The sequence below is a fragment of the Gossypium hirsutum genome, chromosome D12 (genome assembly GCF_007990345.1).
Source record: "Gossypium hirsutum isolate 1008001.06 chromosome D12, Gossypium_hirsutum_v2.1, whole genome shotgun sequence".
NCBI lineage: Eukaryota > Viridiplantae > Streptophyta > Magnoliopsida > Malvales > Malvaceae > Gossypium > Gossypium hirsutum.
In genome coordinates, this window is record NC_053448.1 from 10,405,562 (window position 1) to 10,431,863 (window position 26,302).

The window sequence follows — 26,302 nt, forward strand, 5'->3', positions numbered from 1 at the left end:
AAAACGAACTCAAAATACATACCATGCAAGAGACTTAAAGCTTGGCCAAATGCTTATCTACTCAACAATGGAGTTTTGGTTATCCCCCAAAGACAAAAGAGAAAGATGGTGACTTTGTTCATCTTTGTTTAAATTATTTATTAACTTAATTACCATTTTAACCTTTTAATTTTAACTAAAATTTCATAAATCAGCACCTTTAAACCGTCGACTATAATAGAAAAGGTATATTTACCTTTTAAATCCCTTAATTCATGGTTCCATAGCCATTCAATACAATTAAACTAATAGCGATTGACTTTTGTAACTTTTAAAATTTAATCCGTTTTACTTAATGAACTATCTAAACGTTAAATTTTTCTAACCAAATTTTAATACAACACTATAATAACCCTATAAATATTAAATAAATAAATGTTACTAACTCACTAGTCGGAATAGTGGTTCCAAAACCACTATTTTTAACACTACTGAAAAACGAGCTGTTACACTTATACTGAAAATGACACATCCAACAAACCTCAAGAATTTTTGCCCAATTAGTTTGTGCATGATTCTATACAAAGTAATATCAATGGCTGCTGCAAATCGCCTCCAAAAAGTTTTAAAGGTATGTACCGATGAAGCCCAAAGTGATTTCGTCCCGAGAAGATTTATTACTGATAATGACCTTTTTGCCTATGAACTCATACATACTTTTAAGCAGAGAAGGATGGGAGAGAAAGGAAGCTTGACATTAAAGCTTGATATGAGCAATGCGTATGATAAGGTGGAACGAGTTTTCCTAGAGCAGATGATGCTAAAAATAGGTTTTGCTAGCTCATGTGTAGACTTTATAATGTATTGTATTAGCTCAGTCTTTTACTCAATATGCCTAAACAGAGAGATAGGGGAGAGGTTCAAACCAAAATGGGGATTACATCAAGGGGACCCGTTGAACCCTTATTTGTTTTTAATATGTAGCGTTTTTAATATGTAGCGAAGGTCTTTCCTCTCTTATAAGATTAGCTATTTAGGAAGGATTAATAAAGGGGACGAGGGTAAGTTGCAGAAGGCCCCTTATTTCTCATTTATTGTTTACTGACGTTTGTATTTTGTTTGGTGATGTGACAAAAAGAGGGTTGTATTTTGTTTGGTGATGCTACAAAAAGAGGGGCACATACTTTAAAGAATATATTGCGGGAGTATGAAATTTGTTTGGGGCAATGCATTAATTTTGAAAAATCATTTGCTTATTTTAGCTCAAATGTATCATAGCAAAGGAGGGAATTGATGTTTTTTTATCCTCAATGTCAGAATTTCTAGGGACCCAGAAAGATATCTGGGTTTACCTAATATGGTGGGCAAGAACAAGCGAAAGGCTTTGCAAATTCTAAAGGATCGACTGATGAGTAGGATTAATGGGTGGAATATAATTCATTTTTCACAAGGGGGAAGGAAGTCTTTATAAAATGAGTACTACAAACGATCCTGGCGTATTCAATGACGTGTTTCCTATTGTCGAATTCGCTGTCTTGAATTAGAGGGTATCATTGGAAAATTTTGGTGTTAAAAGAGCCATGGAAAGTAGGGTATCGATTGGTGCGAGTGGAGGAGATTGTGTAATTTGAAAGAGGATGGAGGATTAGGATTTAGATGCCTATCAAAATTTAATTTAGTGTTATTAGCAATGTAAGGTTGGTGTCTGATCTGTTATCCAAATTCTTTATTGGCACGATTGTTAAAAGCCAAATATTACAGAGTCAGATTTTTTAAATGCAAGATTGAGCAATTTACCTTCATATACCTGGAAGAGTGTGTGGACGGTGAAAGGGCTACTAAAGAAGGGATTATGCTGGCGAATCAGATCAGGAAATTAAGTCTTGGTTTTGGAAGATATGTGGGTGCCAAGAGCTATGGATTTCAAAATCCAAACACGAGCAAATGGTCAACATATATGTTATGTATCGTATTTAATTGATCAAACTACAAATTATTGGAGGGAAGGATAAATAAAAATTACCTTTAATGAAGAAGAGGCTGACAGGATCTTATGCATTCCTTTACCATGTCCACCACAGGAGGACAGGTTGGTATGGCGAGGTGAGGCTTCTGGGGAATACTCGATAAGGAGTGGGTACAAAATACTAATACAAGAAATACACCCGACTACTCTCAACAATGAACAACATGCTTACAACCCCTTTTATAAAAGACTTTGGCTCTTGGATCTGCCTTCTAAAATAAAAATTATGAATTGGAGGATTTTTATCAGTTATTTGCCTACTCAATACAATCTATACCAAAGGAGATAGGTGGGATCTGTGAACTGTCCCAAATGTACAGGCAAAGCAGAAAATGTTGAGCATGCTTTTCGAGATTGTTTAGCTGTAAAAGAAATTTGGGGAAAGTTAGGTATAGAATGGCCACAGGAACTAAACAAGGGTCAGTTTAAAGATTGGATGCTATACCTCTATTACAGCGTCTCAATACAAAAATGTCGAGTAATATCCTGTTCATTTTGGGCCATGTGGATAGCTAGGAACAAATACCTACATGAGGGGATACTACAAAATGGATCTGACATAGCATGTTTCATCACGAGTTAAATACAGGAATTGGAGGAACTTAACAAGAGGTTACCTGGTTGAAGAGTGGAGGGAGAGCGTTGGAGATCGCCGAAGGAGTCGTATGTGAAAATCAACTTTGATGCTGCTTTTCACAAACAAAGCAAAAGTTCATGTTCGAGGATAGTGGTCAGGGATTCAAGTGGGAGGGTTCTGAATTTTACCATGCGCCTGAATGAGCACATACCAACTGGTTTTGTTGCAGAGGCAATTGTGTGTGTCCAGGCCGTTCAGTTAGGGCCGGATTTTGGAATCATAAAGGCTGAAATTGAAGGCAATGTGTTGTCAGTAATAAAGGTGAGAATAGGGAATACAGATCAATCTGAAATTAGTGCCTATGTATTAAGCGTTAGAATGCTAAGCTCTAATTATGAAGCATGCTTGTTTAGAAACACATCGAGATAGGCAAATAAAGTGGTGCATGCATTAGCAGTGGAGGAGTTAAAAGGAACAGGGGGTACTTATCTACAAAATGGATTTCCTCGGTCGACTGCTATGGAGGTAGAGGATGATCGCCGAAGAGCATCTCTGAGAGAGTAAGTGGCGTAATAAGGATTGCATGGTGGATAGAACAAAAGAATCGATCAAGTTTGAAAAGGGTTACTGTCAGTTAGGGGTTTATTGAGTGAAACCTCAGTCAAAATGGTCTCTTGATGAACAAAGTGGATGGGTTCAGTGGGGGTACCTCGGAATCAAGCTGGTTGAAGAAGACATCGGCTTTTGTGAGGAGTTTTGGACTCTTGAGAGAGGTGCATCCGGTTTCTAGCATGAGTATCGACGAACGGACAATCAGTCGGTGAACGGGAACTGCTGGGTACTGGATGTTTCAAGAGGAGTTTCGATCGTGGAAAGGCTGGCTTCTGATTAGGGACGTTTGTTTGGTTCTTTCTTTTTGTTTTAAGAAACCGATTGGGTTCCTTCAGGGTTTGCTTTAATTTCTTGTTTTTTATTTTTATTTTTTATTCTTTTGAAATAAATGCAAGCCAATTGTCTTTTTCAAAAAAAAAATTATACTAAAAAAATTAATTTTATTTCTTCAAAATAAAAAATATAACACTTAAATTAATTTCAAGGTGAGATTGGGTCTTCTATAAAATTTTGAGTTCGAGTTCAGGACGAATTTTTTTCTTAAGAGTTAAGGTCGGAGCGAGATCAAAACAGATTAAGTTGGGGTCGAATTGGGCAAAAATTTGCCCCGCCCCACCCTATTGCCATCTCTACTTTTGTTTTTCATTTTTGAACATAAATACAAACTTTTTATATTGAGGGCCGATGGTTATTAGGGAAAGGGGTTCTTAGCCCCCAAATCATTGTACTCTACTTTTAAAAAAAATTTACTTTAAGCCCCTCAAAATTTTTAAAAGTTCTAATTTAAATCTTTTAAAATATTAAAACTTTTAATTAAAATCTTCAAAAATTTATGTAAAACCTCCAAAGTTTTTTGAAAGTTTTAATTAGATTAACCAAAATTTTTGGAAAATCTCATTAAATTATATATATAACAAAATGGTTTTTCAGTGCTCTAACACTATTATGTAGTTCCTGTTTGTTTAGTAAATTAGTGAAGGAAAATACAGCAGTAATTGACCCTCTATATTCTAATTGCTCAATTCTGAGTAGGAAGCTTCCTGACCCCCTCCATTCCCTTAGGGACTTGAAAAGAAAAAGAAAGGAACAGAGATAGGAAGCTTCCCTGCCCCTGCCCCTGCCCCTGACCCTATCCATATCCCTCCTCCTTTACTATCTGTTATGCCTCTAATTCCAAATTTCCATTTCAACCTAAACAGGATGCTTTCTATTCCATCATCTTTATGGTCCTCTTTTTTCCTATATGAATATATATATATTCACAGTTTCTTCTCAATTTAACATTGTTAGATTAATGGTATTCAAATACATGTGAAAATGCAGGGGAAGATTATTATATTAACTGTAAATTAAACTATGATTAAATTTAAAACAGACTTTCGACATTGCCTGCCTCCACAATACTAGTATATATTTACAAATCAATCTCAACCTTACAGGAAAATAAGAGAAATAGTAGCAGCAGTAGTAGTACAGGTCTATAAGATGATATATTACGTTATTAACTCTAAGATGCACCTCATAGAGTAGCTAGAGACAGATGGAGAAAGGGAAACCCTAGGGTGATCACTCTCCAATCCGTAGTCCATCATCGGACGGTACTCCAAATCTTCATCATGATCATGCACAAACTCTGGGATCTCAACCTCCTTCCTCTTCACGTGCTCCCATAGATAGTCCACCTGCTCACATATCACAGTTTCCCGTACAACCTACCACACCCACGCCCACCCCAACGTCTCTATTAACGCTAAATCAATATATGCTTAAGAGAATACGAATGAAAAGGTTTGGTTTGGTTGTTTACCCTCCGCTGAAGAGAAAGCGGCCAAAGGTGGCGAGGAAGAGACGGGCCTGGAGGCCAGGGTGCAGGAAGTATACGGCTTGGAGATTATCCCTAATGTTGATAGGGATGGCCTCGTAGATCCACCGTAGCCCTGAGATTCCAGGGAAGTTGTCGCTCCTTTGAACCCCGGTGTGCACGTACAACACCGAAAACCTCCTCTTTCCTAGCCTTGGAAATATATGCTCTTCCAAATAATTCTTCACAACCTCAACGATCAATAACCGAGCTGATCAACCCAAATCTTCTTTAAACAGAATAATAATAGCAAATCAAGAAAAAGAAAAAGGGAGATGGAGGCGTGGGGATCACTAATTATTAGGGAAGAATTTTCCGATAATACGAAGAATCTTGTGACCTTGCTTATCTTTGCCGCGGATCTTGAAAATGTCGAGTTTGTGCAGGAGGAGTTCTTGATCAGCCTCGGAAATCTGGGATGACATGATTGTTGGGATTTTTGTGATAATTTTAAAGAAAGTAGCCGAGAAAAAGTATTGAGGAATATGGAATTCAGTAGACTCATTTTTTCTTTTGATATATGTATTTTTATTTTTCAAGTTTTATTTCATTAATTAGAAATTATAATTTAATTTATTAATTTTTAATATTTATAAGTTAAATTATTTTATTAACTATTAAAAGATAATATTTGAATTTTTTATTAAATTAGGTTTTCAAATCATCGAATTTATATATTAAGGGGTGAAATTTAATTTAAAAAAAAATCAAAGTTGTTAGTAAAATTTAATAAAATTCAAAGCTTAACAGTAAAATTCAACTCATAAGAGTTGAATGCAAAATTTACCCATATTTTAAAAAGGGTAAACTACACCCATGGTCATTTTTGTTTACCTTAGGTTACGTTTTAGTCACTTATGTTTGAAATGTTACGTTTTAGTCATTTACGTTATCATGTTGTAACATTTTAGTCACTGAGCCATTAATCGTCGTTAATGGTGTAACGGTAAGCTGACGTGGCACGTTAAATCATCATTTCAATCAAAATTTTAGGTTAAATTATACAATTGATCCCCATATTTTTTTCATTTTAAGTAATTTATTTTTTTTATTTTATGTTCTTTAAACTTTCCTCTTTTTTCCATTCTCTTTTGTTTCTCCCTCTGTTTTCATATCTTTCCCATTTCTTTTAACATATTAGAAAGTCGAATTGGCAGTGAAAAAAGAAGTAGGAAATCGACTATCATCATTTGCCTATAACCAAAACCCTATAACCAAAACCCATAAACCCATACCATGCTTCTTTCTTCACTACCAATTCGACTTCCTGGTATGTTAAAATAAATAAAGAAGGTAGGAAAACAGAGGGAGAAGCAGAAGAGAATGGAAAATAAAGAAAATAAATAATGAAAGTTAAAATAACATAAAAGAATTAAATTGCTCAAAACGAAAAATTATGGGAACCAATTGTATAATTTAACCTAAAATTTTTGTTTGAAATGATAATTTAACATGCCACGTCAGCTTACCATTACACCATTAACGACAATTAACAGCTCAGTGACTAAAATGTTACAACACAATAACGTAAGTGACTAAAACGTAACATTTCAAACATAAGTGACTGAAATGTAACCTAAGGTAAACAAAAGTGACCATGGGTGTAGTTTACCCTTTTAAAAATATAATGGCAAATATCAATAAAAATTTCAATTTTTACATATAGTGTGATGGTGAATTTGCACTTTAATCCTAAAATATTTAAATAAGTTTATTTGTAAATAAATTTGATATTTGATGAATATGAATAAATCATATTTAAATCATAATTCTTGAATTAATGAAAATAATAAGTACTTGAAATTTTATCACACATACATGCATGTGAAACCATGTATTTAGAATGCATGAGTGTATTTATAGATAACATACAATAAATAATGAATTGTAAGATGTGAGACTAATAATAATATGTATGCAATATGTACAAAATTAAAATAAAAAAATTTTAAATTGTGACACTAACTCAAAGGACGACATTATCAATAAGATTATGACATACCCTCGATATGGGTGAAAATAATTAAATAATATATATTAAGAATTCACATAAGAACTTAAATGTTGTAGTTTAGAAGAGCGTATGTTGGTATTTTGGGTTCAAATTCCATTATAAACATTAATATTTTTTTTAGATTTTATCTGAAAAGATAAAAATACTCTTAAATTAATATTTATTGCTTTGTTAAAATAAGGGCATTTTGACAATTTAATGACTGAATTGGGATGTGGTTATGGGTGGCGCCAACTCAGTCAATATCTATATATATAGTAAGTACAAATATAAAATTGATGTAGGTAATAATGTATACATAATAAAATTAAAATGTATAAAGAAAATTCAAGTAAAGCTTTGGTCAAATGCCACTATAAGCATATATATTCTTATTTTTTAAATAAAAAGATTAAAGTGTCTAATTGACTTGTGACACCAACTTAATTACGAATTTAAACAATAGTATAGATATTTGTATGCAATGTAAATTAAAATTTTTATAAGGAGTATAAAAAATATATATTTGAAATTCAAAATTGTTAAGTAGATATTAAAATACAACTTACAGAAGTCGTCCTTTAAAATTTTTTATTTAATCTCTATATTTTATGAGAATTTGAATGTAGATATCACAATCGTCCCCTGATTGGTTGAGTTGGGGAAATTGAAAAAGCCAAAAGAGTTGGATGGTAGGATATTTACTTCACTTCCACTTTCGACATTCGTTTTCATCATCCCCTTTATATATTTTTTCATATACCAATATAAAATCTAAAGGATTTGCTTTCTTATTTTGGTCAGAAAAGGTGGATTACATTCCTAAATCTAGAAAAGCTTCAAACAAAGTCGAAACTGGAGTTAGCTTTAATGCACCATGGCAAAGGATTTGGATATATCAATGTTTTTAACTCCGTCAAGCTCAATCCCACCGATTTAATTAAAAAATTATTAAAATGATTCAAATAAAAAAATTTGATTTAATCGTCAGTTCAACTATCGATTCAATTAATTTTTCAATCACTTTAATTAATTTGTATCAATTTCCAGTCTAACTAGTTCAAAATCACTTTTCGAACCTATTCTCTAATTTGTTCTCAGTTCAACCCGATTCAAGCCTATAGCAAATCTTTGATATATATATATTTTTAACTATTATATACATTCTAATATTAATAGTGGGGTGATTTTATCATTCTAATATATTAAATTTATTTAATAATTTATAAAAATAGAATGATCTACTTACACTGCTTTAAAATTAGAGTGGTTTCAGATTATTTTGTAACTTTTTATACTATTAATACTTTAATATTTCAACTATTGAATTTATTAAAAATATTTATATATATTTAACTGTTGAAAGTTTTTTTTACATAAAACGAATAGTTAATTATTTTAAATTTATGTCAAATTTGACATGCATTATCTATATGAATAAAACATAAAATATAAAAGCTGAATTGTTAAAATATCATTCATATAAAAATATTACAAAATGGTGTAAAACCAATTTTTTAAGTGTTACACCCCTATAAGTGAATCACTCCCCTATTCCCTTTTTTTTGTTTCGATTAGCAAAAATCTAAGAGCATGATAGCATATTAGCTTTACGTTGCCAAGGAGTTCCTCAAACTTTCGCTGTCCATTGGTCGCCCCCCTCCCCAAAAAAAACCTTCCAAAAAATAAAAAAACCTTCTAAAAACCTTTCAATAATTGTGTTGTTTTTCCCCCAATAAACAATGGAAACAATCGAGGAAACTCAATAGGAAATAGAATAATTCTACTTGCTACATTCACAGGGGTCCACGGTATCCATTTCAGAATTATCAAGATGCAATGGCAATTTGTGGGTACTACAGATATTCTAATTTGTTCATCACATTTACCTACAATGCCAAATACTAACGATATAAGGATAGACGAGATATAATGTCAAGGGTTCTCAGACTAAAACTAGGCTCTTCATGCAAGACATTGTTGACACAATTTTTTTTGATAAAATGGGGTCGACTTAGATTTTGAAAACAAAAACAAATATGAGAGTCGCCACCATTCTTTTTTGATGAGGTGTGATCGGGTCACCTCGAAAATGGTTATTTTTAATAAACAGTTTAGATTTATTAAAACAATGCTTTTGGCCTGCGAAATTCAGAAAAACAGGTTCGGGAGTCGGTTACGTACGAAGAAGGATTAGCACCCTCGTAACACCCAAAAATTGGTACCTAGTTGATTAATTAGTGTCTTAGTGTCGAAGATTGAAAATTTTGAAGAGTTTTTTTTAAATACTATCCTTAAAAAAACTCGAATAACATGGATTGAAATTTAAGATTTTCTTGTTCTGAAGGAATATCACATCCAGCACGTTAAGACACGATACTTTAAACAGTCAAAACCAAGATCACTTTATGATTTCAAAAAACCATACTTTGAAGTTTTAAGAGGATATTTGGCTATTTGGTCAATCGAGAAATCGAAACCCAGCACGTTAGGGCACGCTTTCTCGAATTTCCAAATGCAAAATATTGCCTTTATTATTTTTTAGAGAAATCCTCATATTGAGAAAACAACATGTCATATCCAATGTGTTAGGACACAACGTATCGAATTCCCGATACGAGAATACATGCCGAAAATTTGCTTATTTAAAAGATATTTAGCTATCTAGGGTTTAAAAAAGGGTTCATGCCCAGTAAGTTAGGACACGATCTTTTCTTAATTCCCGAGATCGTTTAAAACTTGAGTTTGAAAATATTCGTGTATTTAGATTTATTGTGAAAATTGAAACCCAATAAGTTAGGGTACGACCTTCTCGAATCTAAACACGAGGTTTTGCTTATTCAAAAATCATAATTTATGCATTGAATAAAATTAATCTAACACGAAATAGTAGAAGTAAAACACGATGTTAATGCTCGTAACAAAACAATAATGAATTCGATAATGTAAGTAGGAATAATATGAACAATCATCAAAAATAAAATAAATAAATATAAGAGACAAATCAATCATATAATTGCAAGTAAATAAACGAATAGAATTAAAACAGTCTTTTAAAATAATAATGAACATGTATATAAATAAATAAATAATAATAACAATAAAGAAAATGAATCAAATAAAAAATGTAAAGATATATATATATATGTATATTTTAAAATTGTGAAATATATATGTATATATATAAATTATAATATGTGTGCATCTATGTATTATAAAATGTATATAGGTATACGTATATTTTAAGATTATAAAGTATATGTAAAAAAAAGAATACATGTATGTATATATATATAGGAGTTATAAAATGTGAAACAAATATATATTATAAGAATGCATGTATATATATATTTTAAAGTTATAGAATATAAAACACATATGTATGTATAAATATATAAATCATAAAATATATGTGCGTATGTATATTATAAAAATGTGTATATGTACGTGTATAACAAATTTTTAAACAAAGATATAAATAAGCAACAAATAATTAAATGAATAAATAAATGATTAAGATAAAAGGGCTTAATTCTAGCTCAAATTAAATTGGTAGGATAGATTAAGATAAAAATAAATGAATAACTAAAGGGAACAATTTCAAATGCGCAAAGAAAAGCGGAGATTAATTTGGAAAACATCCCATTTCGGCAAAACGGCGTCGCCCCAAAGAGGTACCCACGCATGGTCATTGGACCAAATCAAAAAAGAAACAAAATCATGTGCCCAAAATCAGGAAATGCAACAAAGACCGCGTCGAAAAAGCCGTAAAAGCGGAGGGGCCTATTGCGCAAATGGCCCCTTTGACGAAAACATGCAAATCCCCCTTCTAGAGCGGGTCGAGTAGCGAGTCAGAGACTAAAACGACGTCGTTTGGTCTCTGAACCTAAACCCCAAAACGGCGCCGTTTAAAATACTTTATTTAAACCAAAATTTTTTTTAAAACATTTCATTTTTTCAATGTTCAGAAAAAAAAGGCAGAACCACCCCCCTTTCTCTCAAAACTACGGCCAGGATCCGGCCAAGTGCTCCGGCGCACCTCCGTAGCTCTGCCGCAAGTGGTGGCCGGAGGTGCAAACTCGAGCCTTTCTGGTCCCTTTTGAACCTGGTGGCCTCTAGAGCATGGATTCAACGTCGAATCTCAAGAAAGGTGAGCCCAAACCCGAAAAAAAGAGGAGAAACCGTTCGGTCTCTCCTCCTCCGGCGCGGCGCAGGTGAGATTTTCTTCTTCTTTTTATTTTAGTTTATTTTTTAGTAAAAAGAAATATGAAAATAAAATAAAAATAAAAAGAATCGAATAAGAAAGTAAAATAAAACCTCTCAAATGCTTTGTTTTCGTTTTTTATTTAATATTCGTAAAAAAGGGAAGAAGAAATTACAGTGATGATATTTGGCCTTTTATAGCCGATTACAACTGTTAATCTCTATTTTTTTTTTTGTTTCCATTAACTATTATTATTACACGCATGCCTCTCTGCCATTGCATTCAATTTTTTTTGCAGGTGTCAGAGGCGTGGAGGGCCAGTGATAGGCGAGCGGCGCAGGTGTGCGAGGAGATCACACGTAGATTGAAGGGCAGCGGCTGCATGTGGCAAGGGATTTTTTCTTTTTGCTAAAATTTTTTAAGTTTGTAGGCTTGTTTAGTTTTGGGCTTGCTGAGTTGGGGTTTTTGTTGGGTTGTTAGGTGTTAGTTTGGTTTAAGTAGTGGGCTGGTCTAATTGAGCCATTGCAATTTTGGGTTTGGGCCACTGCTATAATGGACTGTTTTATTTTTATTATTTGGGTTTGTTTTGCTGGTATGGGCCCAGGCAAAATTTGGGCCTTACACATAACAAAAAAGAAACATTTTGGATTAGTTTTAGCTGGTAATTTGCAAAACTTATGAAACTTCATTTCTTTTTTATCAACATCTTTTTCTAGTTGTTTATAGTTATCTTCAATTTTTGACAACTACATATACTATTGAATTCCAAAAATGTGGGCTTTCACATGCACATTTATTGTTTTGGTTGTATCCAAATAATAAATGCAAGACTGCAACTGATATTGATAAAATCCTATCAGCTGAAATTCCAGATCAATATGGTGACAGAATTGGTCATCATGCAGTGAAAGAATTTATGATCCATGGACCTTATGGTGCTGCATATGCAACAACTCCTTGTATGAGTAAAGGAAAAAGTTTTAATTTTTTTTCCAAAGTCTCTTGTTGTGAATTGGCCATTCATGCAATGACAAACTTAGGTTGCGAAGTTGCGAGCTCATTTAAACTTGCAAACTCAAATGATGCAAGCTCATTGAAAGATGCGAGCTCATCGAAAGCTGCGAGCTCTCCCAAAGACGTGACCTCATCAAAAATATGAGCTCAACCTAAGTTGCTAGCTCATCAAAGTGTGAGCTATTAAGGGTTTTGACGAACCCCCAGATGAAGTGCGTGCAGGGTTTGTATGTGCTAAAATTGATGGTTTTGTTTAATCTGTTTGTTTAAGTTAACTTGTTAGAAAAAAGTAGAGTTAGTATTGATTTGATGTTTTTAGCTGTTGATTTTACTTAATTAGTTTGTGTACAAGTTTTATCTTTGCCTTCCCAAGATGTTTAGTGGGATTGATTAATTTTTTGAAAGAATTTTTCATATATTTTGTAATTTTTGGAATGAAAACTGATGATGATTATACAAGCAGTTTATTCCATCTGTTAAGTGTTCTTTTTTATTTTCTCTCTTATTATCTTTGTTCTGGTTTCTCAATTCTAAAACACCAACATCTACACAGTCTAAAACAATCATTAATGATGATGGTTTTCCAAATTATAGAAGTAGAGATAACGAACATGTGGTAATCAAGAATGGATTCGAGCTAGATAATAGATTTATTGTGCCTCATAATGTGGATTTGTTGGTCAAGCATTAATGTAGAAATTTTGTAGCTGGACTAAAACTATCAAATATTTTTTTTAAATACATTAATAAAAGACCAGACAAAGCCAAAGCTGTTTTGGAAGCAAAAAGTAGTACTGCAATACAAAACAACTTGAGTCGAGATACTGAAGTTGATGAAATCAGAACATACCTAGATTGTAGATATCTCTTGAAATATGAAGTTGTTGGAAATTGTAGATTGCACGTTCATTAGATATTATTAATGGATCACTTAGTGTGATTCATTAACACTTATTCAAATTAGAAAGTGATGATTCATTCATCCAATAAATACATTTGATTTCCATGAGACATGTTCCTTTTAAGAAGTATGTCCAATACAAGGGGTTGTGGCTTTTCAATAGTGTCCATTGAGTGCATATAAATAAAGAGACTATGGTGCTCAAAATATAATCATTACAATCAATCCAATTTCAAAAATTATACTAAAAGTTAGAGAATTCCTCGATTTTTCCAATCAAAGGAAATAAAAAAAAACTTTGTTGTATCCTAAGAGGAACTTTGTCTTAACTCTCTAACAACTTTGTGTGGGGCAAGTTGTTCTCTTTGGAAAGTGTCACCAGCGCCTCAAAGTTTACTATTTTAATTTCATATCATATCCGGATCTATCGTCTCTACTCAAATTCTCCAACAATCAAAGAAAACAAAATTAGAGATAGCGATGGAGGCTACCACCGCATTCAAAGTGATGAACCAATACTTTGTGAAACTATTAATTAGTTTTCAAAGGACTACAGTCATTGAAGAAATCCAATAGGATTTAACATCATTTCAATTTCACACCTTACAACCAACTCAATGATAAAATTTACAAACTTCAATTTCAATTATGTTTTCTTATTACAATTAATAACTTCTTTCACTTTCATTATTAACATATTTTGAATAATTAATTTTTTTATAGATGTAATCAGAATTCTGACCTTCATGACAAGAGTTCAATTAAACAATAGAATAGATGAAGTACAAAAGTGTGACATTTACATTCAAGATGTCCTGTGAGTACTTTTAAACTCAAATTCTAGCAATAAACTTTCATTATGTAATTATTCTCATCAATTTCAATTACTGAATCTTAAAAATATCATGATTGTGAACTTTAATAGTGGTCAAACTACTAAAGTTATCCTCTATGCTGACTTGGCATCAATAATAAATTAAAATCAAATCCGAAACAATATTGTGAGTCCATTGATAGTTAAATTGTATAAATGCTAATCTTTTCTATCACAAAAGTATTTTGTTTACTAATTAAAATCAATAAAAACAACAAATAAAATGGTGTTGTAGGGGTTCTCTATGTTGCCTCAGGCTCAACATAAAAAAATATACTGAGATATTGACATCCTAGAAACTGTTGAACTAAAGAACAAGTGCAAAAATAACCGGTATATTTAGCTAATATACATAATGCATTCCTAATTCGTTTACTAACAATATTACAGGTACAAAAATGAACCAATCAATGTCCAATACATTCAACAAGAGAACAATATCGAAAAACTACAAGTTAAATATACAACAATAGTTGAACTACACAATACCAATCCAACAATAACCAAGGTAGCTCAAATAATATCATATCGTTTCATTTATAAAAATAAGATAAAAAATCAAAAACATAATAACTGTTAGAATTGAGTGACCCGAATTCTCATTTAAATAAAATACAATAGTAAAATAAAATAAAAGTAAAATCCATATAGAACTACACTTCTTTTATTTTATTTTTAGAATAAGGTTTTTTAAACTTTATTAAACTCCATCTATTTGATATTAATTAGAATAAGGTATTTCAATCTTACTACACTCCTATTAGAATATCTTGTTAAACTTCATCTATTTGATATTAATTAAAATAAGGTGTTTCAATCTTACTACACTCCTATTCGAATATGGTTTTACGATCCTATAAATAGACATAGTCCACTCCTCTTGTAATCATTCGAATTCGACATAGTGAATTATCTTCTCCTCTGCCCGTGGGTTTTTCCCAAAAGGGTTTCCACATAAAAGTCTAGGTGTTCTTTATTTTTTTTTCTCTTTTTCTTTGCGATACATTGTCATTATCGACGTTCTATTTTTCACAAATTGGTATCTGAGCTTCTAGGTTGTTCATCTCGATCACGGTAATGACGCCTTTAAAGTATGAAATTTCGCTGTTGGATTGCAACACCAAATTCGTGTTGTGGCAGATAAAGATGTAGATAGTTCTTGCGCAGATGGATCTGGAGGATGCCCTGCTAGGGATAGATAAAATACCTTCGACATTGACAGAGGAAGAGAAGAAGTATAAAGATCGAAAGGCGTTAACACAGTTACATCTGCATTTGTTTAACGAAATTTTGCAGGATGTGATAAAGGAGAAGACCGCCGCTACATTATGGAAAAGGCTGGAACAAATATGTATGTCAAAAACTCTAACCAGTAAGTTGCATATGTAGCAACGTCTTTATGCTCATCGTTTGGAGGAAGGTGCGTCTGTGCACGAACTCTTAACAGTGTTCAAAGAAATTCTCTCATACTTGGAGGCCATGGAGGTTTAATATGATAAGGAAGATCTAGGGTTGATTCTACTTTGTTCGTTGCCCCCGTCTTATTCAACCTTTAGAGACACAATTTTATATAGTCGCGAGTCTCTCATAGTTAATGAGGTTTATGATTCTTTGATCTCATATGATAAGATGAAGTATCTTGTGGTTAAACCCGACTCTCAAGAAGAGGGTCTCATTGTTTGTGAGAGACAAGATCGAAATGCTAATGATGATTGTGGAATGACACAGGAACGGAATCCCCGCGATAAATCTAAGGGTAGATCGAAGTATTCAAACAGAGGTAAAACTTATAACTTCTACAAGAAGAAATGACACATTAAATTTGAGTGTTATAAATTGCAGAATAAAATCAAAAGAGGGGATACAAATAAAAAGGGAAAACAACCAGTAAAATCTAGTGAAGCTGATGTTATAGAAGACTACAGCGATGGTGAATTTCTAGTCACTTTTGTCAACAATTCTAAAGTGAGCGATGAGTGGATCCTTAATCCGAGCTGCACCTTCCATATGAGTCCCAATCGGGACTTGTTTATAACTTACGAAACAGTGTCCGAAGGTGTTGTTTTGATGGGAAATAATGCTTCGTGTAGAATCATAGTTGTTGGAACGATTAATGTTAAGATGTTTGACGAAGTTGTCAGAACACTTAGTGACGTGTGACATGTTCTAGAATTGAATAGAAATTTAATTTTGTTGAGTACTCTTGATACAAAAAGGTATAAATACACAGCTGAAAGTAGGGTTTTTGAGATTTCTAAAGGTTCCTTCGATGTGATGAAAGGGCAAAGAAAGACTATCAAGTTATATGTTTTGTAGGGTTCTACTGTTACTGGTGATGCAGCTGTCACTTCCTCTTCCTTGTTAAATGATGATATTACTAAACTTCGGCATATGCGCCTAGGACATATGAGTGAGAATATCATGGTAGAATTGACCAAGGAATTTGCAAACTAAAGTTCTGTGAGCACTGCGTTTTGGGAAGCGAAAGAGAGTTCGATTCACCAAAGGAATCCATAACACGAAGAGAACGTTAGAGTATATTCATTCTGATTTGTGGGTGCCATCTAGAGTGCCTTCGAGAGGTGGAGTGAATTCTATGCTAACTTTTATTGATGATTTTTCCAGAAAAGTTTGAGCGTTCTTCCTGAAGCAGAAAAGTGATGTATTTTCCGCATTTAAGTCTTGGAAAACTATGATTGAAAAACAGATGGGAAAACAAATAAAACACCTTCGCACAGACAATGGCTTAGAGTTTTGTTTTGATGAGCTTAATGAACTATGCAAGTCAGAAGGAAGCGTGAAACACTTGACAGTTCATCATACTCCATAACAAAACAGTGTTGTAGAACGAATGAACAAAATGATCATGAAGAAAGTTCGATGTATGTTGTTGAATACTAACTTACCAAAGTCATTTTGGGCCGAAACAGCCTTTACTGCATGTTTTTTTTATCAACTGATATCCATCCATTGCCATTGAGAAAAAGACTCCACAAGAGGTATGGCCTAGTAATCATACTAATTATTCTGATTTAAAGATCTTTGAGTGTCCTACGTGTACTCATGTTGATGATGGAAAATTGGAATCGAGATCCATTAAATGTGTTTTATTGGTTATAAAACTGGTGTAAAAGGGTATAAGTTATGGTGTCCTAAAAATAGAAAAGTTGTGATTAGCAGAGATGTTGTTTTTGATAAAATTGTTATGTTACCTAACTTATCTCTTAAAGAATATTCCAATAAAGAACATCAAAAGCAGGTGGAGCATCAGATTAATCCAAAATCTACAACAGAGTCGACTCCTTAAGCCAGTACAAAAATTCAGAATAGAGTTGCTTCTTCACCTCAATACTCTGTCACCAAAAACAGAACTAGCAGAGAAATTAAACCTCCAAAGAAGTATGCTAAGGCTGATCTAGTTGCTTATGCTTTAAATGTAGCTGAAGATATAAATACAAACTAAGAGCCATCTAAATATTCTGAGGCGGTTAGCTGTGAAGACTCAGAAAAGTGGACGTTTACTGTGCAAGAGGAGATTGAATCACTCTATAAAAACAGAACATGGGATCTTGAGAAACTTCCTAAAGGTAAAAAGGCTATTCGTTGTAAACGAATGTTTAAAAAGAAAGAAGGGACTCTAGAAGTTGAAGAACCCAGATATAAAGCAAGGCTTGTTGCAAAAGGTTACAGTCAAATTTCAAATGTGGAATTTACAGATGTGTTCTCCCTAGTTGTGAAGCATAGTTCGGTTCGAGCTTTGCTCTGTATTTTGGCCATGCTTGATTTGGAGCTTGAGCAATTAGATGTAAAAAATACATTTTTGAATGGAGAACTTGAGGATGATATTTACATGCAACAACTAGAGGGTTTTACAGTCTCAGAAAAAGAGAAATATGTTTACTTGCTGAAAAAATCCCTTTATGATTTGAAACAGTCAGCAAGACAATAATACAAGAGGTTTGATTCCTTTATGACTTTTCATGATTTCAAAAGAAGTAGCTTTGATAGTTGTGTTTACTTTAAGAAAAACAGTGATGGTTCTTTTGTGTATCTACTCCTTTATGTTGATGACATGTTGATAGCAACGAAAGATAAATGAGAGATAAGAAAGGTCAAAGCCCAACTAAGTGAAGAATTTGAGATGAAGATTTGGGACCAGCAAAGAAAATACTTGGTATGGAGATTCTCAGAGATAGAAAAGTAAGTAAGTTGTACCTAACTCAGAAGGGGTACATTGAGAAAGCTCTTTACAGGTTCAATATGCAGAGTGTTAAACCTGTTAGTACTCCTTTAGCAGCCCATTTCAAACTTTTATTAGCTTTATCTTTACAATCAGATGATGAGATTAAGTACATGTCACATGTTCCATATTCTAGTGCAGTGGGATCTCTCATGTATGCTATGGTTTATTCACGTCCAGATTTATCATATGCAGTCAGTGTAGTTAGCAGATACATGGCGAATCCAAGTAAAGAACACTGGAAAGCAGTTCAGTGGATTTTAAGATACTTACAAGGTACTACTGATGTTTGCTTACAGTTTGGAAGAACTAGAGATGGAGTCATTGGGTATGTTGATGCTGATTTTTCTAGAGGCCCTGATAGAAGAAGATCTCTCACATGTTATGTCTTTACAATTGGAGGTTGTGTAATCAGTTGCAAAGCCACATTACAAACTACAGTCACTTTGTCTACCACTGAAGTTGAGTACATGATGGTTAATGAGGCTTGTAAAGAAGCCATCTGGTTGAAGGGACTCTTTAGTGAACTCAATAAAGACCTTTAAATCAATACAGTATTTTGTGACAGTCAAAGTGTCATCTTCCTTACAAAAGACCAAATGTTTCATAAGAGAACAAAGCACATTGATGTTTAGTATCATTTTGTTCGTGATATTAGTGCTTGTGGTGATATTGTTGTGAGAAAAATTAGTATTCATGAAAATCCTGCAGATATGATGACTAAGTCACTTCCTATAACCAAGTTTGAGCATTGCTTAGACTTGGTTCGTGTTCATTGTTAAAGTTAAACCCTTAAGGGGTTTTATGGAAGAGGTGAAGAACTTGTTCATTGAGAATTCGTGTCAAGGTGGAGATTGTTAGAATTAAGTGACCCGAATCCTTATTTAAATAAAATACAGTGGGAAAATAAAATAAAAGTAAAATCCATATAGAACTACACTTCTTTTATTTTATTTTTAGAATAAGATTTTTTAAACCTTATTAAACTTCATTTATTTGATATTGATTAGAATAAGATGTTTCAATCTTACTACACTCCTATTAGAATATGGTTTTACAAGCCTATAAATAGACATAGCCTACTCCTCTTGTAATCATTCGAATTCAACATAGTGAATTATCCACGTAAAAATCTGGGTATTCTTTATTTTTCTTTCTCTTTTTCTTTGTGATACATTGTCATTATCGACGTTCTATTTTTCACAATAACCATTATGATTGTAATCTAGAATGGAAGGTTCAAATTAACTGCTTCAAAAGCAAATGTAGAAGCTTTATATGGCTAGTACTATAATGCATGCAACCAATGTGGTACCTGTTTATGCTTCTTTGCTGGAAAATTCCGGTGCCCTCAACAACATGGTAAGAAACACTACACCTTAACTAAGTTTCCCTTAATTTTACTTGAAAAAAAAAAGAAACAAAATAACTATTGACTTATTATTTTATCCTTACAATAATATAAGATTAAGAAATTTGGTTTACAGTTGTAAATTGAATTTGATGATCAAAGATGCAACTGGAAAATTTGATGTTGTTTTTGGGAAACAACTGTTCTAGAATTAATTAATGTTAGCAATGACAACAAAATGGTCTTACCTGAACCATTCTCACAACTTAAAGGAGAAACTAGAACATTTCAAGTTGGTCTAACTGGGCTAATACAATCAGCTTCAAATTGTTCGATTGTGATGATAATAGGAAAAGGAAACGTAAAGCACTGCAACCAAAATCACTACCACAATCTGAAAATACAAGCACACAATCTGAACATTTCTCCTACACATGCTACACAAACATAAGAAGTTGGTATTTACAAAAAATTCATCATCACCGATTACCAAACAAGTTTCAAGAGAACTAACCCTATAAAATGTACCATTAATATTATTACCACCAGGGGCAAGGAAACAAAATTTGATCCGGCATAAATACAAGTAGTACAGATTGAAGTGACAAATCAAGTTATTTTTACAAATTTGAAATTATTTTGAAAGCTGGGCTTATGACTAATGAATCACTTTTTTCCCTCTCTTTTGTAAAGGGAATCAAACAAACCTTTGATGGAAATAAAATTGTTTGATTCCCATCTACTATAATACATACTTGAAAGCTTCATTAATTATATAGTCTTTTGTGATGGACTACTTTTAAAATGAAAATTATTTTCTTTCGGAATCATGTAATTTTTATTTTCTCTTATATCATGGTACATATTGTTCAAAAATCTTAATACAAATTAACTACCAAATGTCGCAGCAACGCGCAGCTCATTTTCTAGTATATATAATAATTTAAAATACAATATCAATAAAAATAAACCTATAATTGTTCTCTATTTTAAATTTATCTATATAAATTTACACGTAAATTATTTAAAATATGGATATTATAACATCTTACATTAATTAATTTGATGTAATAATTTAAAAATATATAATTGTTAATTTAATTGTAAGTTAATCTTTTGGCTTAAATCTGTCAAAAGTTCATGTACTCTTTTGAAATTTAAAATTTAGTCATTGTATTTTAACCTTAAGACTTTGAATTCCTTTACTCTTTTATTTAAAAAATTTTGATCATTTCGTCCAATTTTGCAATTATAAAAAAGACTAACTTTTTTATCCCTTAATGTGTATAGTTTTTAGTCAATTTAGTCCTTATTATACAATATGATTGTCTAAAAGAACTTTTTAAAATTGAAGTGACAATTGGATCATTTTGTGTAACCAAATTATAATTTTGGTAACATTTTGACAAAAAAATTTTAAGTTTATTAGTGGGAAAAGCGCTATGGTTAGGAGGCTAATTTTTCATTTAAGCCTTCTATCAACCAAACATCAAAATTTACATTTCAACCAAATGAATCAAACAGGGTCATGTAATATAACCGACATTATACCTCGAATCTAACATTGTCATAAATTTATTACCAAAGTAGTCTTACATTCCTTGAACCAAATGCACTCTAATAGTAAACATTATACCTCAAATCTAACATTGTCATAATTTTGTTACCAAAGTAGTCTTACATTCCTTGAACCAAATGTACTCTAATAGTAAAATGGTCCCTAAGCTATACTCTGATTCCAAATTTTCGCTTAAAGTCTTTTTAGTCATAAGTAGTCCCTTAAGTTTTATTACATCACATGTTTTGGCCCAAAATATAACCACTTTAAAAAAAAATATGACACTTTTAGTAAATAAAATTTTGACACATGACATAATTTGAGCATGTCATCACTGAAGTGGCTTTTATATTATTGAGATAAAAAAAATTGATAGTAAATGGAGCTTTAAAAGTAATTTATAGAAAATTGGTAAAAACAAAATTTTCATTTATTTATTTTCATTCCTAGACACCTAAACTTTTGTTGGGATCTAGTACACTTAGTATAATAATATCGCCAAATGTACTTGTTATTTTTCGAATAAATTGTAAATTTCATCATTTTCATTAATATCTTTTATATAATGTCTTCAATAGTTTTTGCACACAAAGAAAAATGAAATCAAATATTAGTTCATTGATTATTTAACGTTTAACTAATATTAAGTTGTATTATATGGTTGGGTCATAATACGAGAAGCCAAAGAGAAGCCAGAATTGTTAATAAGGGGGGTCAGGATATTTTCATAAAATATACATGTTCACATGGGCCCGACCTACTTTTAACAAGGTATTTGTATATTCTGGATAAGCTTGATTACCAAAATTTAGGAAAAATAAAATAAGTAGATAATTTATATTAGTAGATAATCTAAATGGTTCATAGTTTAATCGAAATTGAGCAAAAATGATTAAAAGACTATGATGTTATCTATCAAGTCCGATTACATAGATACATTGTCTTGGTTATCGGAACAGATGACTCATAAAAGATAGATATATGGATGTGATTGTCAAGACTGACAGTACATCAGATAAGACCCAAGTAAAATAAATCTTAAAACTTTCTAAACCTTCTACTCGATTCTATAAGGATCCGGTCCCTTCTTCGAAGTTTTAGAGCCTTTTTGGGGGCCTGACCTGCTCGTACGTTCTAAATCTTTTCAGAACCATATGGGAACCGTTGGACACCTTCCACTCGAATTGGGCTCAATTCGGGACTTCATTACCTAAGGGGGCCGCCCTGGACCCTTGGTGATCATTCACGCCTTTAGTGGCATTTGTCCACACCTATGTGCTAACTCCTACACTTAGGTGGCCTGCTTCACACCCTTGGGTGCATTGCCCACTGATGGACTGTAATAGCTACATGTTGTTTTAAACTTAAAATTTCCCTAGAAAAAAAAATAAAGCTCTAATTCCTAGGCCAATATCTTCCCCTAACAACTCTCCTTCGACCTTCTCGCACTAAATCATCGCCTAAGTACATTACTTTTTTTTTAATGGCAAAAAGTTTCCCATTTTCATGTTAGTAAGCTTCAAGCACGACTCATCTTCATGTGTTGTTCAAGGTTCAAAAAGCAAAAAAAAGAAGAGAAAATTGAAGAAAAAAAGTTAAAGAAATTGTGGAAGAAGAGGAGTTAAAAGCCCATAAAGGATCATAGGGATCACGATTCGCAAACAAAGAAGATTGCAAAGAGTTTTTTGTCAATTGCTTCAAATTTCAACAATAAATTTGCAACAATGGAGGCAAAAAAATATGCTTAAAAAGATGAAAAATGGTGGTGGGTCAACTGGATTTCCATTGGAGAAGCCTATTGAGAGAAGATCTTATGATATAGATCCAAGTGTTTCATCTGATTATCCAAGATACTCATTTGATGAAAAAAGTTCAGAGTTTGGTAGTGAAAATTAATAAATGTATTTTTTTTTTGTTTTTACCAATTTTTTTATGAAACATTTTCTTAAAATTTGATTTTATTATCATTTGAATAATATAAAAGCCACATTATTTTATTTATCCAAAGTGTCAGATTTTTTAATGGTGTTATATTTTGAGTTAAAACATACTATAAAATAAAAATTTTAAGAACTACTTAAGATAAAAAAAACTTCTCAAATTAAGTATAGATCAAGGTCTATTTTCTGTTAAAATCTTGTTTATATGCCCGAAAAGTATAAAATTTATTTATATAAATTGATAAAATTTAAAAACTTTTTAATCTTATAAAAAGAAAATAATTTTTTTGATGATTTTAACTCTTGGGTGGTGTTGGAAAAAGAGAAAATGATTAACATCAATTTCTTTTGTTTCCTTGTGCATTTGGGGTGTTTGTGCTTGAATTGAGCATTTGATGGTAATAGATATATTTATGGGTTAAGGTTGATAAAATTTTAAGCTCGTTTAATAAGTTTGGATCCAGTTCAAAAAAAGAGCCTAAAATTTTATTAAGTTCGGTTAGATAAAAATGTTAACATTCGGGTTCAGTTTGGCTTGCCCATCTTAAGTTTTTTTGTATAATTTTAAAAAAATAATACATCAAAAACACTAAAAATATTAAAATAAATATTTCTCAATAAATTAAAAATAAATTTAAAAATGTATACTTAAATAACACCAGTATAGGTGTAACTTGACAAACAAATGCCTTTAACATAATAACCAAATTAATAATAAAATAAAAAATATACAATATCTAAATAATAACAACAAATTAGTAGCAACATGACAATAAAATGACGGTAAAACAATGAGAAAAAAACAAGAAAGCAACATTTTTTTTTTCCTTTTGTAAATTCGAATCGAGCTAAAAAAATTTTACTTAAAGCCCGACATTTTTTTAAATAAACTTCATTTTTTTTTGTCCCAATCCCATTTTTTGAATATACATTCTTATGTAAACCTTCCTAATTTTCGGAAAAGCTTTGATTTCTTGGGGGTGGGTGGGATTGGTAAATCGGTCTTATTTTGATTTGTATACGAGTGGCACTCTTTTGTCTTTTGATAATTTCATTTCCTCCAAAAGAAAGCAAAGTTTTGGTACAACAAAGCATATAATGATCCAGTATTCTTATGTGGGCCTACTACATATTTAAGGTGACTAACTCATTCAACATGGAGGCCGATTGTCCCTTTAGCATTAAGATTTTTGAATAAAATGATTTTATTTTTTTAAAACGAAATTTTCAAGATTTTATTTCTTAGTAATATTTTTTCATAATTTAGGGTTTAGCTAGTGGCCTCCTTTGGATGGCTTGTATTGTGAACCAATGAGAGAAGGATCTGTATTGGAGTTTGCCACGTGTACAAGGCGTCTGCCAGACATTGAGATATGTGCAAAGGGATAAAATATATGAAAATGAAAGAAACCACCACTTCTTTTTGGTGACGGTTTCAAACTTATCCATGCAATTGCAAATGTCGGTATATGTCATCGCCACCATGTCAATCCCTTTGTATTTATCTAAGAACCCTTCCAACCGATTACTCAACCGCCAAACCTTTCGTGGCATCCATTCCCCTCTCTTTTCACCTCATATTTCATCAATTACCCAATCACCCTTTCACCTTTAAAACCAATCCCCCATTTTACATCCCAATGCAACTTCCCCTTGTACACATACCAACCATGGAAGCAACCTCACTTCTTTCTTCATCTTCTTCCTTCACCCTCTCTTTCCTTCCTTCACCTCTTTCTTCTCCACATCTCCACCACAGGTCTCTTTTCTTCAGGGGCATGTTTCCAGTTACTGTAAACCCGCAGACATGTTCAACAGCTGTTGTCCGCAAAAAGTTGAGCTTCTGGTAAGGACGACACCCTATGAAACTTTTTGTTCTTCTTCTTTCCTTTGCTATTTTGGAAACTACTTGAATTTGATTAGTGTTTTTTTTTCTGCAAGTGAAGCACAAAGGCAGTTCTTGGAGGAAATGTGCATGTAACAGGAGTTCCTACTTCTGTCCCTGTAAGAGTAGCACACGAGCTTCATCAAGCTGGGCATCGATATTTGGATGTTAGGTACTTCTTTCTGTTTTAATCGAATCTTAAAAACTCCCAATTGTTACAGAGCAAAGGGCTTCAATTATTATTAGCACATGATGAGATATTTTTGTAGGACTCCTGAAGAGTTCAGTGCAGGGCATGTCCCTGGGGCCATTAACATCCCTTACATGTACAAAGTTGGACCAGGTTGGTTGGTTGCTAATACGGTGGCAAGCGTGGCTTGATGAGATTTTCTTTTGCCTTTCAACTGATTTAGCTCCTGAAATTTTGTTGTTTGCTTGCAGGAATGGCAAAAAACCCCAGTTTTGTAGCTGAAGTATCATCACATTTAGGAAAATATGATGAAATTATTGTTGTGGGTTCCTGTTTCTAATTTAACTCAAACCCTTTTTTTTTGTTTTTCTATGTCCATTTTGATGTTAAAAATGGGGTGGTTATGGCAGGGGTGTCAACTTGGGAAACGGTCTCTGATGGCAGCCACCGAGCTTCTAGCTGCTGTGAGAACATAAAATTTATAATCTTTCAATCTACATGTAGAAGACGGATAAAAGCTAATTACAACTTGTGTACCATTAATTCCTTTTGCAGGGCTTTACTGCAGTTACTGACATTGCCGGAGGGTACGCGGCGTGGACTCAGAATGGGCTTCCAACGGAATGATGATGATGATGTTGGAGGCAGGGAATAAAGTTGGTGATACAATAATAAAGCTTGGAAGACAAAAAACTAGAAAGATCTCAAGTGTAAAGAAAAAAAAATGTCGCATATTAGTGTAGTTGGCAGCCACAGAATGACCAGAAAGTATGTGAATATGAATGTGACTGTTTGGTTGTTGTTCTGTATGGAAAAGGAAACAAAGAAACAAACAAATAATAGATGAATGGAACCAGTGAATTTTGTACATAAAAATCTCTTCTTTGTTATCGATACAAATCTCACTTGTCATGTTATTAAAATTTTCTTGTGTGATGGAGAACCAAAGCTAAAAGAAAATTTTGTATTAAAATGATTTTTTTTTAAATGTTGTTGAAAAAATTAATATTTAAGAGGGATTGAAGTTGTAGTTAAGGGTAAGTCTCTGCCTGAACCTGTAAAGAAGCCAGAACTCGTAAATTCAGGTTTTGATAGTT

The 26,302-nt window shown here is 32.5% G+C and overlaps 1 protein-coding gene, 1 long non-coding RNA gene and 1 pseudogene across 9 annotated transcripts; 1 reads left to right on the forward strand and 2 right to left on the reverse strand.

Annotated features, from left to right (window-relative positions):
* Window positions 1–1,146: 1,146 nt before the first annotated feature.
* Window positions 1,147–3,580, reverse strand: LOC107945786 (uncharacterized). 7 transcript variants are annotated; one of them, XR_005922362.1, is made up of 5 exons: window positions 3,292–3,572; window positions 2,771–3,134; window positions 2,623–2,691; window positions 2,451–2,531; window positions 1,989–2,367 (listed from the first exon to the last, which is right to left on the reverse strand). It is a non-coding gene; the product is annotated as an uncharacterized lncRNA (long non-coding RNA). The 7 variants fall into 7 exon arrangements; XR_005922363.1 differs by adding an exon at window positions 1,147–1,893 and having other exon boundaries at window positions 2,003–2,367; window positions 2,623–3,554; XR_005922361.1 differs by having other exon boundaries at window positions 2,451–2,691; window positions 3,239–3,580.
* A 952-nt stretch (window positions 3,581–4,532) lies between these two features.
* On the reverse strand, window positions 4,533–5,526 carry LOC107945787 (protein GDAP2 homolog; annotated as a pseudogene).
* Window positions 5,527–24,559: 19,033 nt separating this feature from the next.
* LOC107945788 (senescence-associated protein DIN1) lies at window positions 24,560–26,081 on the forward strand. Of its 2 annotated transcripts, none has more exons than XM_016879916.2 (6): window positions 24,560–24,976; window positions 25,077–25,187; window positions 25,285–25,358; window positions 25,457–25,527; window positions 25,616–25,669; window positions 25,761–26,081. In XM_016879916.2, the coding sequence occupies exons 1-6, from the start codon at window positions 24,600–24,602 to the stop codon at window positions 25,830–25,832; spliced, it is 759 nt and encodes a 252-aa protein (XP_016735405.2). In that variant the 5' UTR covers window positions 24,560–24,599; the 3' UTR covers window positions 25,833–26,081. The 2 variants fall into 2 exon arrangements, with proteins under 2 accessions (XP_016735405.2, XP_040964368.1); XM_041108434.1 differs by having other exon boundaries at window positions 24,652–24,976; window positions 25,072–25,187.
* Window positions 26,082–26,302: the final 221 nt, after the last annotated feature.

What these genes read in the sequence shown, in the direction of transcription:
- LOC107945788 (XM_016879916.2), top strand. Translation starts at nt 24,600, where the DNA reads ATGTCATCGCCACCATGTCAATCCCTTTGTATTTATCTAAGAACCCTT. An exon ending in CATCGATATTTGGATGTTAG is followed by an intron (nt 25,188 to 25,284) that starts GTACTTCTTTCT and finishes ATATTTTTGTAG; the next exon opens with GACTCCTGAAGAGTTCAGTG. An exon ending in AATATGATGAAATTATTGTT is followed by an intron (nt 25,528 to 25,615) that starts GTGGGTTCCTGT and finishes TGGTTATGGCAG; the next exon opens with GGGTGTCAACTTGGGAAACG.